Here is a 13,265-nt window from a genome sequence, read left to right on the forward strand (position 1 = left end):
ATTGTATGGAAAAGAAATAAATGTATGAATACCCTGAAGATCGGGGTATAAATATCAAATTAAATGTGTCCAATTTGAAGTCATGAATTCTCTTTGCCTGTTAAATAGCTGAATTTACTTGTAATTGTAGTAGGAAGCCCTCATTCAATGTGATTTTACAGGTGACTTGAAGAACTTTTCAGCCCAGCGAAGTGTGCCAACTATGTTAGCAAAGATAAGAATAAGCATTTTAAGGTGTTACATATTACAGTAATGTATATCTGTTACACGATATCGTTGTTCATGCTCAAAGAAGACACCTTTGAGTGAATGTTGTTCTGTTTGTGCAGAAAGAACAGAAACATGGTCAGCTGGAACTTTCCTTCTCCAGCTCTTGAGCTCAATTTAGCTTTCATGTCTTCTGACCTGCCTTAAGCCATCATACTGCTTACCTTTGCATGGTTCTCTGTGGTTTGCAATTTTCTCATTCAATTCTTGCAGCACCACTCAGAAATGAGACATTTTTATTGGACAGGAAATGGCTAATTAGAGAATTTAAATGACTAGCTCTAAATCATTTAGTTGGAGCTCACAGTCAGATTTTCTTATAAAAATCAAGTCCTCTGTAAGCATGACAATAAGAAAGTGTACTGCAAAATGTAAATCATACAGCTATGTTGGATCACAATTTTCACTGATGCTGGGAGAAGGCAGCATTAACATGAAAAAATTGTGTGTCTTGTTTTGCATTGTTGTTCTTCCCTATAGATAAAAGCCTGTCGTGGTAAAAGAGATTCAGGGCAGAGGAAATCTCCACCACAAAGTGTGGTACCATTTCCCAGAGGAGCCAAATGGATGAGAAGCCTTCCACCAGGAAAAGTAAAGCCACATCTCTATTCTCAACCTACTTATGGAACAGTAGAAGCTTATTTCCAGTGTTCTTCACTCAACTTTGCTCTCCTTTCTCCTCCTTTTTCTATCAAGCCTCCTTACTGTGAAGACTGTCTCAGTGTAATATGAGACCAGCTCCAGCCTCTCATCCTATTACCTACTGCTTTTTCCTTAGGGAGCACTGAATTATCTATGAGATACTAGGTCAAATGATCAATGAATCCTTGGACATAAGAAATGAAATGAGTCCTGAAAAGGTCACTTTAAACAAACCCCCTCACCCATGTATGAATTCCTGTTGTAACATCTTTGCCCAGGAGCTATCTCCTCTGAGTGTGGAAACCTCCATTAATAGGGAAAATAATTCTTTTGCAGGCAACCCATCCTATCCCTGAGCCTATTTGGCCATTAAAAATGCTTTCTTCTAGAATATTGTATCTGTTTCTTCACAAGTTCTCTATTTCTCTTTAGTTCCAGTTCCCCAAGTATGCAGAGAAAAATTTTAATCTTTCATTCATGTGGAAATCCTTTCAATATTGGCCCGTTGTTCTACTATGTGGAGACTTTAAAAATGTGTTGCTCTTATAATAGGACAACTTGTCCAGTACCATATCACCTACAAACAGTAAAAATGGTTCCCCATATTAGCTTTTTTAAAGCTGAGTATATGTGAAGTTAGAGTTTAGTGACATATATCAAAAATATTTCCAAGTGAAAATTACACTGAGGAGTTAGTGGATGTGCTCATTTAATGCACTATCTCTCCAGTATTTTAAAAGAGAACCCTTGGGTATATGATTTGTTTAATTCAAAGTAGCTTCTATGTATAAACTTTCAAGCTTTATGGTAAATGAATATACAAAATGGATGAGACCCCAGACTTGAGGCTGGGAGACAGGTTCTGTGACTGACTCTTCCTTATCTTCCCCATTCACTTTATTTTGGAACACTGTGACATAAATACCTTCATTTAGTTTGTCCTATATTTTCATGTGCTACCCACACCTCTGAAGAAGGCCTTACTTGATTGTAAGAATCCTCTGAAAAAGGATCTTACTTGATTGTAAGATCTCTGATTTATTATCTTGAAATCAACTAAAGATTGTGTCAAAGGAGGGTTGTAGTTGTGGTTATTTGAGTAAGAAAAAATGGTGAGACTGCATAATATCATCTGTGGTTTTCTCAGATTTAGCAGTGGGAGAAGTGGGAAAAGGCACTCACTGCAGATATCTGTGTTATTCTCTAGGTCCTGAATTCTGTTCATTACGCTATGGACTGGCTCTCATCATGCACTTCTCAAACTTCACCATGATAACCCAGCGTGTGAGTCTGAGCATTGCAATCATTGCCATGGTGAATAGCACTCAGCAGCCTGGTTTATTCAATACCTCCACAGAAAGACCTCTTGCATTCACCTTCAATCACTCCAACAGATCCATCAAGGAATTTAATACAGCAGAAGTAAGTATAGTGGAGAACAAGGCTCTTTGTTGAGAGGGAAAACCCAATTTGAAAAGAGGACTTGGATCTTGATTCTGTGGTGTATAGAACATGAATTATCAATAACAAACTAAAAATGTCTGGGATTATTGTTCTCTGAGATATTGCTTACCTCTGTGGTTAGTCTTTCACTGAGATGATTATGATTACAAGGTTGTGGGTGTGACTATTGGAAAAAGTTGTGGATGCTTCTAGAAAGGAACAGCTTACTGGATATCTTCAATGAAAAACTAGGCACTGTCTCAATACATCTTTCTGCCTGATTCTAAGCAGTTCTCTGTACCTTTTATTATCTTTGAGCCATTTTACAACTCTAAGTTCTATATATTAACAGTAATAAAATGATTCTTGCTCATAGCTCTGAAAATGAATATTGTCTTGTGGAAAATCAATTGATACTCTCCTCCACGTGCCCTTCAGTTGAATAAGTTAGTTTTGCCGTATATTTAACATCTATTTCAGCATTACTTCCTGCTTATAAGTATGTGGTTCCTTGAATTCTCCTTTGGACCAGTTGTATCATCTTACCAATTCCTTCATTAGCCAATGAGTTAAATAAAATATCACCTGTTCATCTTATATTTATATGAGAATAATCATTCAGTCAGTCAGTTCAGTTGCTCAGTCGTGTCCGACTCTTCACAACCCCGTGAATCGCAGCACGCCAGGCCTCCCTGTCCATCACCAACTCCCAGAGTTTACTCAAACTCACGTCCATTGAGTCGGTGACCCCATCCAGTCATCTCATCCTCTGTTGTCCCCTTCTCCTCCTGCCCCCAATCCCTCCCAGCATCAGGATCTTTTCCAATGAGTCAACTCTTCGCATCAGGTGGCAAAAGTATTGGAGTTTCAGCTTCAAGCATCAGTCCTTCTAATGAACACCCAGGACTGATCTCCTTGAGGATGGACTGGTTGGATCTCCTTGTAGTCCAAGGGACTCTCAAGAGTCTTCTCCAACACCACAGTTCAAAAGCATCAATTCTTCTGTGCTCAGCTTTCTTCACAGTCCAACTCTCACATCCATACATGACCACTGGAAAAACCATAGCCTTGACTAGATGGACCTTTGTTGGCAAAATAATGTCTCTGCTTTTTAATATGCTATCTAGGTTGGTCATAACTTTCCTTCCAAGGGTTGTCTTTTAATTTCATGGCTGCAGTCACCATTTGCAGTGATTTTGGAGCCCAATAAAATAAAGTCTGACACTGCTTCCACTGTTTGCCCATCTATTTCCCATGAAGTAATGGGACCAGATGCCATGATCTTAGTTTTCTGAATGTTGAGCTTTAAGCCAGCTTTTTCACTCTCCTCTTTCATCAAGAGGCTTTTTAGTTCCTCTTCACTTCCTGCCATAAGGTGGTGTCATCTGCATATCTGAGGTTATTGATATTTCTCCCAGCAATCTTGATTCCAGCTTGTGCTTCCTCCAGCCCGGCATTTCTCATGACGTACTCTGCATATAAGTTAAATAAGCAGGGTGACAATATACAGCCTTGACATACTCCTTTTCCTATTTGGAACCAGTCTGTTGGTATTATACCCCATTTAAATGTTTTCCTTTAAACTATCATTTACTGTACATTTCTAAATGTACAGTAAAATCATCCTCTAATTTTATGATTTTGTTACCTTGGAGCCAGCTTATTTATAATGACCTCTCTGCCTCAAATCTTTCTTCCATTATTCATTCTACACATTCACACTCCTGTGCGTAAGAATCCAGGATACCTTCAAGTTGCCAACTCCTCTCTTGAAATGCTGCACTTCTCCAGAACCTGGCCCACTTCTCAGCACACTCATATCTGCTGTCAGTGGCTCAGGAACAGTCTTTGCTCTGAGCAAGTCAGAATCCTGGTTAGTTTCTAATCATTGTATATCATTCCAAATGCTACAAGTCCACTTTTGCTGTATTTCTTCAATGACAATGAGTTTTCCTATTTCTCTTTATACAACTCATAGTCATTCTACAAAGAATGATTCAAGTACTTCTTCCTTCCTGGGACCTTCCCAAATTGTTCTTCCCTCTTCTCAAAGTCCCTATTTTACTGCAGTTCATTCTCAAGCTTGAATTCAGACATGAATCATATATCTTGCTTTATTTGTAGTTATTTTATATTTTTTATTTTATGTTTTGGAGCTCTTCAATGTATACCATGGTGCCATGTATCTAGTGGCTACAAAAAATTATTTATTGGGTTATATCAGAAGAGAAATGTGGTCTTATTAATGTGTAACATGTGTTTTAGGAAGTCAGTTCTGCTAGGATAGACCATGATTCTTAAATTTGATTTTAGGGACCGATTTTGATAAGCATTCAGTAAAGATGTGTTTTGAAATTTTTTGAAAGCGTGTCACCCAAATTATTTACTAGAACCAAAATAGTTAAAAGGTGATCTTTCACTGTATTTCATTTACATCTTCCTATCAGCTACCTATATAATCATTTCTTTATCACTTTTCCTCTTCATTTACTCTATTTTGTCTCCATCTAAGATAATCAATTTAGGAATATAATGGGTTGTTTGGAAAAGTTGGATATTTAAGTTTAGTTAAAAATGGAGAAAAACCAAAATTAGTATTACATAAGAGGGCCAGAATCCAGGTGGCACAGTGGTAAAGAATCTGCCTGCCAGTGCAGAAGGCACAAGAGAACACAGATTTGATCCTTGGGTCAGGAAGATCCCCTGGAGTAGGAAATGGCAATTGCTCCAGTATTCTTGCCTGGGAAATCCCATGGACAAAGGGGACTGGTAGGCTACAGTCCATGGGGTCACAAAGAGTCGGACACAACTGAGCACAAGCAGCTCTGGCTATAAATTAGATTTTTTATAAAATAAATTCTTAGTAAAGAATTTTCCTCCCCCCCAACCCCCACCCCAGGTCTCTGTATATGAATGGAGTCCAGAAACTCAGGGTATCATCTTTAGCTCCATCAACTATGGGATAATACTAACTCTGATCCCAAGCGGCTATTTAGCAGGCATATTTGGAGCAAAACAGATGCTTGGTGCTGGTTTGCTGATCTCCTCCCTTCTCACCCTCTTTACACCATTGGCTGCTGACTTTGGAGTGATTCTGGTTATTGTGATTCGGACAGTCCAGGGCATGGCTCAGGTAACCAGTTACTTTCTCATTCTGTGTGGGATACAGGTTCCTGAATTCTACTGGAGATCAAGTCTTACTAATTGTCATTTCAGGGTATGGCATGGACAGGTCAGTTTACAATATGGGCAAAATGGGCTCCCCCACTTGAACGAAGCAAGCTCACCAGCATTGCCGGATCAGGTAAGGATGCATGTATGGATCACAACTTTGTAATCTGCTTCACCCTATCACTTCTCTCCTTCTATGCCTAGTTGGTTTGGGGGACAAGGAGAAAAGTGCTTTAAAAAAAATTCAACAATGTAAGACAGTCACACAACAAATAAGATAAATATACCTGTCCTGTAAAGTCACTAAGACTTCAGACAGAAAAGACCATTGTGAGCATTGTGAGGTCAGTCAGAAAAGCGTTGTAAGGAAAAGTTTAGAACTTTAAGAGTTTGCGTAAGTGGAAAATATCAAGTAAACTGTATAAACACCATGTTAGTAAAGATATGCAAATGAGAATTAAGACTATCAGTGGTAAAGAGATAAATCAGGCTAGAAAGTAGAGTTCAAAGAGTGCAGTTTTCTGAGCTCTTTACTTTTCTAAGCTAATAGTCACAACAACCCTTTGATGACTATTTTAAACTCTCATTTTACACAGGAGGGAACTAAAGTATGCAAAGATTAACTAAATTTCCCAGAGGCAAGTAGCCAACAGGTGGTAAAATTGAGGTTTAAGCCCTGGCAGTTTGGTCCCAGAGTGCACACTCTGGATCACCATGCTACACTGCCCTTCTGAGTGTATAATCATCCTAAGTACTAACTTCATCATTCCTCTTTGCCTTATGCTTGAAGAATAGAACTGCGCGTCATAAAGCCTTTCACTCCTGGTCCCATGAGTGGGTGCAGATTTTTACTACAGAAACAACCCTCCTGCATTCTGGCTCCTTCCAGTGTAGTTATCATCTCTTCTAACTGTGAATATTCCCAGTTGGTCTTTCTCCTCTTTGTTTCCTTCAAACCTCCCTTTCCATCAAGCCAAGTTATCTCTTTAAAGCATAGATGGGGCATTTTTGCTAATTTGCCTGGGAATCTTCAATGTATTCCCCCATCTTACAGATAAAGATCTTATTACATGGATATAAAGTGCTGCGGTTCATGGGGTCGCAAAGAGTCGGATAAGACTGAGCGACTGAACTGACCTGAAAGATGCTTTACCGTATGGTCTCCTCCTGCATTCCCACTCAATATTCCTCTGTAAGCAAGGCTCAGGTCACACTACATACTAAGTGCACTTAAAGTCTCTCTTTTTCTACAAAAATTCCATCCACCCTACTGCTTAGGATGTGTAAACAATTATTGATTTTATCATCAATTTTAATTTTCTCCTCATGTTTCTCCTCATTTCTCCTTATACTTTCACAGAAAATTAGTTTTACTATCATATTTGTATTTCACATTTTTTCCCCAAAATTTCATACGGGGACCCATTGAAGGGGTCATAAAATCAATTTAGTAGGTCAAAAACCAGTGTTTTAAAATAAAAATGAATAGAATAAAGTAGAAAATTTTGGAGTGAATTGCACACGGTAAGGCTAAGTATTGATTCATGAAACTTTTGTTTGACGTGTGTGTGTTTGTATTTGTGTATAAACTGTGTTGCCATGTAAAATACATTTCCTATTATGAGTCTCTGAAAAATATGTTCAGACTCAAAGGTCTACAGTGTATTACACTTTAATAGTGAATTTTGTTCATGTTCACTGGGCTGAAATCTCCTTGAGGTCAAGGACTTTATCTTATTCGTTTTTGTAAGACTTTCCTTTTCTGTTGCCAATCTCATATTGCCCTCACCAAAATGTAACTCTAATTATAAAGAAATATTGTGGGCTTTGTTTACAGAGAGTTTCTATGACAAATGGGATTTGGATTTGGTCACGTTTGTGTTAAAGGAGCCATTGAAGCATCAGGTGGCATATCGCTATGATTTATTTATTTATTTATTTTTTAATTAGTTGGAGGCTAATTACTTCACAACATTTCAGTGGGTTTTTTCATACATTTATTAATTTTATAATTATTTATTAATTAATTATAATGATTTATTAGTTCTAATTATTTTCCATGACTTTACTGGTGGAGATCTGTGAGCTAGAATAAAGTCTCTCATTACCCAGTAATTCTAAATCTGCCACCTCACTGTTGGAATAACACCTAGGGAAGTCATTCAACCATTGCTATTTTCCTCAGTTTGTTTTTTGTTTTTTTTTAATCCCTTTTCTCTTCAGGGTCAGCGTTTGGGTCCTTCATCATTCTCTGTGTGGGGGGACTAATCTCCCAGGCCTTGGGCTGGCCTTTTATCTTCTACATTTTTGGTGAGTCACTTTCTCTTAAATCCTAACATCTCCACTTCCCAGGCATTTGTTTTCATGCTTACAGCACCCATGATCCATATTCTTCCCATTTGAGAGAAAATGCATCTTTATGGTGCTGACTTCTGAGAAATCAAGAGTGCAACCTTACACGCTCATCCCAGGCTTCTTAGAATCTCTGCCACCACATCTGAATTGCCATGTTTAATTGCCGCATGTAGTTAAGATGTCAAAACTGTTAAAGCACATTTTCAATTTGTCTTCATATTTTGCTATAATTATTGTTTCTGCCAAGGTACCCTTAACCTATTCTCTACCAGGTGAATCTTGTAAAGTTCAAATTAAATGTCCCCTTCCATATGGGGATTTCCAAGTCTTATCCCATCAGATTAAGCCTTTCTGTCCTCTGTGATGGTTACTGATAATTTCTTTTCTATGCTGTGTTGACATGTCATTATTTATTTCCCCTTTTTCCTCTCCACTAGTCAGTGAGATGATTAAGGCAAGAAATCTATTCCATAATTTTTTCATCACTTTGGTACTATCACAGTGCCCAACCTATAGCTTTACAAATAAAAGAATGGGTAAATCCAGTAATTAGAGGGAATTTAAAGAACATTAATCCACAGAGTCTTTAAAATAGAATCTTTTCAGATGACAAGTCTCAGCAATGAGACAAGTTTCTATCTTTTTGTTTTAACTAATCGGTATCATTCAATATGGTTCTGGCTAGGATGGCTTTCTCATCAATGATGCTACTTCCAAGTCATTTTGGTTCACACATGTTAATCAGGTACTGTTAAGAAATATTTTTCTGGAAATCCATAATGGATATATCATTTGAATATGATAACACTATCTTTTGCAAATGTGTTGGAAATTTTTCCTTGCCACACCAATTTTATGCATCCATTGGAGTCTGAAGAGTAATTAATCAGCTATGCAAAGGTATGTCATGCTCCTGCTTCCTCCAGAGGGCTCTGACATTGTCAAATGGCATTCTACATTTAGTCAAAAGGAGATTTGTAGGTGGGTTGAAATGAAAAATGGTAAAATTTAGGTCCTTATGGTGAAATAACCATGAATTAACATGTGTGTTTTGGGGGGAGATATGCTACTTCAGAAGAAACTCCCTTCCCCCAGCTCACAAATCTACCTGAAAACTAACTGGGTCCCGGCTTCCCAGGTAGCATTGGCTGTGTCTGCTGTCTCCTGTGGTTCACAGTGATTTACGATGACCCGTTGCATCACCCATGCATAAGCATCAGAGAAAAGGAACACATCGTGTCTTCTCTGACTCAACAGGTACTGTGCAACCCTTCTACTTGTGGACCATGCAGAGACCTCCAGGGTAGGGTGTGGGGCTCTCAGGAGAGGCACCCTCTGACCTGTTCTAATACCCATACTGATTAGATGTTTCCTTTCAGTCCAGTTCTCCTAGACGATCTGTCCCCATAAAGTCTATGGTCAGATGCCTACCACTTTGGGCCATTTTCACGGGGTTTTTCAGCCATTTCTGGTTATGCACCATAATCATAACATACCTACCAACGTATATCAGTTCTGTGCTCCGTGTCAACATCAGAGACGTGAGTATGCTTCCTGTACTTTTATGAACATATTAATGGTAAAAGGAGAAACAGTTCTGCGCTGCCTACTACACTTTGGCTTTGCATATAATCACTCTTTTAACCCTCACAATGATTGAGAGGTTTTGTAATGATTCCCATTGCACAGGTGTATAAATAAGGGCACGTAGAGGGGGAAGACTTCCCTGGATCACACAATTATTCAGTGATTGAGCTACTACAGTATCTGTGTTCTTAACCACTATGCAATGTTGCCATGCTAGCTGATGCTTCCATTTCCTTTAGAAATGAATTGTACTCTTCTCTGGAGACCAGTATAATGCAAGTGCTGGCCGTCTTACCTGAGACAGTGTTCTTCTTATAGAAAATGATGCCAATTTCTTTAAAACAACTCAGAGTGTCAGGAGGGTGGGCTAATGGTTGGTCTGCGTCACTGATAAAATCTGCTGCCATATGTACCTCTGTAACTACTCACTCTGTACATTTCCCTCCTTCAGAGTGGGGTTCTGTCCTCCCTGCCTTTTATTGCTGCTGCAAGTTGTACAATTCTTGGAGGTCAATTGGCAGATTTCCTCCTGTCCAGGAACCTTCTTAGATTAATCACTGTCCGAAAACTCTTTTCATCCTTAGGTAAGTCTAGGCAAAACTCAGTTAACAAATCCCTTTTCCACACATGGTCAGATGTTCTTGACAGTGTGTCCCCATTGCCCAGGGCTCCTCCTTCCATCACTATGTGCTGTGGCCCTCCCTTTTGTGGCTTCCAGTTATACAACAACCATTATTTTGCTGATACTTATTCCTGGGACCAGCAACCTGTGTGATTCTGGATTCATCATCAACACCTTAGATGTTGCCCCCCGGTAAGATCTTTACCTGTTTGTCCCCTTCCCCAGGCCTTTCTGGAGGTTTAGACTCGGTCTTTTTTTTTTTTTTTTTTTTTTTAGACTCGGTCTTTTTGTAACTCCTTCTTGTTGTTGACATGCAAAAATTGATGGCAGAGTACTAACAAATAGCGAGAAATGTCAGTATGTGGCCATGACTTAAGGCACTTTTAGAACAATGGTGCCCAATCTTGGCTGATAACATTGAGGTGAAAAACTTCCCTAGCTTCCCCACTTGAGACTGGACTGTGTGTTCTAGGAAAGGACCCATGCATATGTATTTTGGAAAAGCTTCCATAGTGTTGATGATATTAGCTACCATATATATATATGCTTGCCATGAGCCAACCCCTATTTAAAGGACTTCTCACGCATCAACCTCTCTGATAGCTCAGTTGGTAAAGAATCTGCCTACAATGCAGGAGACCCCTGTTCATTTCCTGGGTCAGGAAGATCCACTGGAGAAGGAATAGGCTACCCACTCCAGTATTCTTGGACTTCCCTTGTGGCTCAGCTGGTAAAGAATCCATCCACAATGTGGGAGACCTGTGCTCAATCGCTGGGTTGGGAAGATCCCCTGGAGAAGGGAAAGGCTACCCACTCCAGCATTCTGGCCTGGAGAATTCCATGGACTGTATAGTCCATGGGGTCATGAAGACTCTGACGGGACTGAGTGACTTTCACTTTCATATATCAACACATCTGATCTGCACAGTTACATGCCTTATTGGTATCTTCACTTTATAAGAGAGATAGATGATAGAGGCACAAGAAAGTTAAGTGACATGCCTGAGGTTATGCAAAGGCAGAGTCAGGATTTGGACCCAAGCCATCTCTCCAGAATCTGTCATCTCGTCTACTGCTCTAACTGCCTGCCATACTAAGACACTGGGGTGGGAACCTGGGCTCCTGGGAGATAGAATTGTTTCCTAGTTGTTGAGTTGGTGTTGTGGCTTCCCAGGTGGTGCAGTGGTAAAGAATTCGCCCACCAATGCAGGAGACGCAGGAGACTCGGGTTCGATCCCTGGCTTGGGAAGAACCCCTGGAGTAGGAAATGGCAACCCACTGTAGTATTCTTGCCTGGGAAATCCCATGGACAGAGGAGCCTGGCGGGCTATAGTCCATGGGGTCCTAAAGAGTTGGATGTTGAGTTCGTAGATAAGTGATTTCAGGATTTGCAAACTGATATTGCCTGAGCTGTGTTGAAGTGAACAAAAAAATCTGCAGTAGTCTAAATGACTTTGCTATTAGAGCTGAACTGCATTAGTGCTGAGTTACTGAAAAGACATAGGCAGCTTTCTATATAAAATCATCTATAAAATCATCTCTCCACAGATATGCAAGTTTCCTCATGGGAATCTCAAGGGGATTTGGGCTCATTGCAGGAATCATCTCTTCCACTGCCACTGGATTCCTTATCAGTCAGGTTGGGCCAGTTTATTGAACATCTGCAAGTGGCAGGTATTGTTTTAGGCACTGGGGATTCACAGCTGGGCCCCTGTTCTCAAGGACTATGTGATCTGATGGGGAAAATCAACATGGATATCAGCACAATTATTCTGTTTGTAGGGGACTCTAAGTCAGACACTGGTAAGTCAAATTTCCCAGGGAAAGAGAAGTATAAGCTGAATTTCTAAAAAATGAATAGATGTTAGATTGATGAAAACGAGCAGTTCGGGCAGAGAAAATAGCACATGTGACTTCCTGGAGGAAAAAAAGAATGAAACAGCTCTTATGACTAGAGTGAATGATACATGTCAAGGATAAGAGATGAAGTCACAGGAGCAAAAGGGGAAAGTTATGAAGAGTCTGTTCATATTAATCCCAATTTCTAAAATAATTTAGAAAAGGGTCCCAAGACCAGCTTAAAGAGAATTTAAATCATGGGTGAAACGAATGGCTGTGAGACAAAGCAGGGAGGATGGCCCATGAGGCTTGCTCAGTACCAAGTGTGGGTTGGTAGGGAAGATGGAAAGGCAGAACCAGGCTGGGATGGCAGGACAGTCATGAGTCAATTTATCAAAAACAAAAACAAAAAAATCATTTTAATACATCTCTAGGTGACCTATTTTCAGGTTACTTTTTGACCAAATTGCTAGGAATCCACTGTGACTATAATGCCAAAAATAAACTATGACTTACAAGGGTTTCAAGAGGAGACTCATACAGTCAGACTAAATATGACTCACATCATATTGAGGTGTCCATTCAGGGGGTTATGGCGATTGATGTCAATAGCCAAAAACAGAAGAGTGATGATCTTCAAGCTGTTATTTTAGGCATAATTTAAAAGAGTAATATAATATTTTCAAGACTCTAGATCCAGATTTCTAGAAAAATATTAGTATAGGTTGATTTAGGGGGGCTTAAAGAAAAATTCATTCCAAGTCAGAACCCAGTGTGCTTTTTAGCATCCTCTTTGAGAATTCAAGGTGTTAAGTGGTTATTGCATATCGTTCCCTAGATTCTTATGATCAGTGTTGCAATATACAAAATGGAGGCTTTCTAGAACTGATGGAGAAGCAACTCTGACATTGATAATTCTGATTTTGGGTTTTGTTTTGTTTTGTTTTTGCCTCCAGGATTCTGTGTCTGGTTGGAGGAATGTATTTTTCCTAGCTGCCGCTGTCAACATGTTTGGCCTGGTTTTTTACCTCACATTTGGACAAGCAGAAATCCAGCACTGGGCCAAAGAAAGGACTCTCACCCGTCTCTGAGGATATAGTTACAAACTTCAATGTAGTACTTTGCATTAACTTTTCAACATTTTTTTACTTATTGTTATTCTTGGCCACAGACTTGGCAGGTCTCAATTTTGGTTGCATGTTCGATTTCCCTGGGAGTCTCTAAAACATCCAGGTGAATGGGATCTACTCCAGAGATTCTGAATGAATTGGTCTGGGGTAGAGCCCAGATATCACTAGTTTTTAGACACTCCCCAGTAGTTGTGACACACACCCAGGGT

The 13,265-nt window shown here is 39.5% G+C and overlaps 1 protein-coding gene across 2 annotated transcripts; it reads left to right on the top strand.

Moving 5' to 3' along the window:
• The first annotated feature begins 830 nt into the window (after positions 1-830).
• Positions 831-13,017, top strand: SLC17A2 (solute carrier family 17 member 2). 2 transcript variants are annotated; one of them, XM_061146173.1, is made up of 11 exons: positions 831-858; positions 2,117-2,331; positions 5,252-5,485; positions 5,569-5,656; positions 7,747-7,833; positions 9,017-9,135; positions 9,258-9,419; positions 9,917-10,049; positions 10,132-10,279; positions 11,636-11,726; positions 12,883-13,017. In XM_061146173.1, the coding sequence occupies exons 1-11, from the start codon at positions 831-833 to the stop codon at positions 13,015-13,017; spliced, it is 1,440 nt and encodes a 479-aa protein (XP_061002156.1). The 2 variants fall into 2 exon arrangements, with proteins under 2 accessions (XP_061002156.1, XP_061002157.1); XM_061146174.1 differs by lacking the exon at positions 10,132-10,279 and having other exon boundaries at positions 12,883-13,007.
• The last annotated feature ends 248 nt before the right edge of the window (positions 13,018-13,265 follow it).

Source organism: Dama dama, chromosome 7 (genome assembly GCF_033118175.1).
Source record: "Dama dama isolate Ldn47 chromosome 7, ASM3311817v1, whole genome shotgun sequence".
NCBI classification, from domain to species: Eukaryota; Metazoa; Chordata; class Mammalia; order Artiodactyla; family Cervidae; genus Dama; species Dama dama.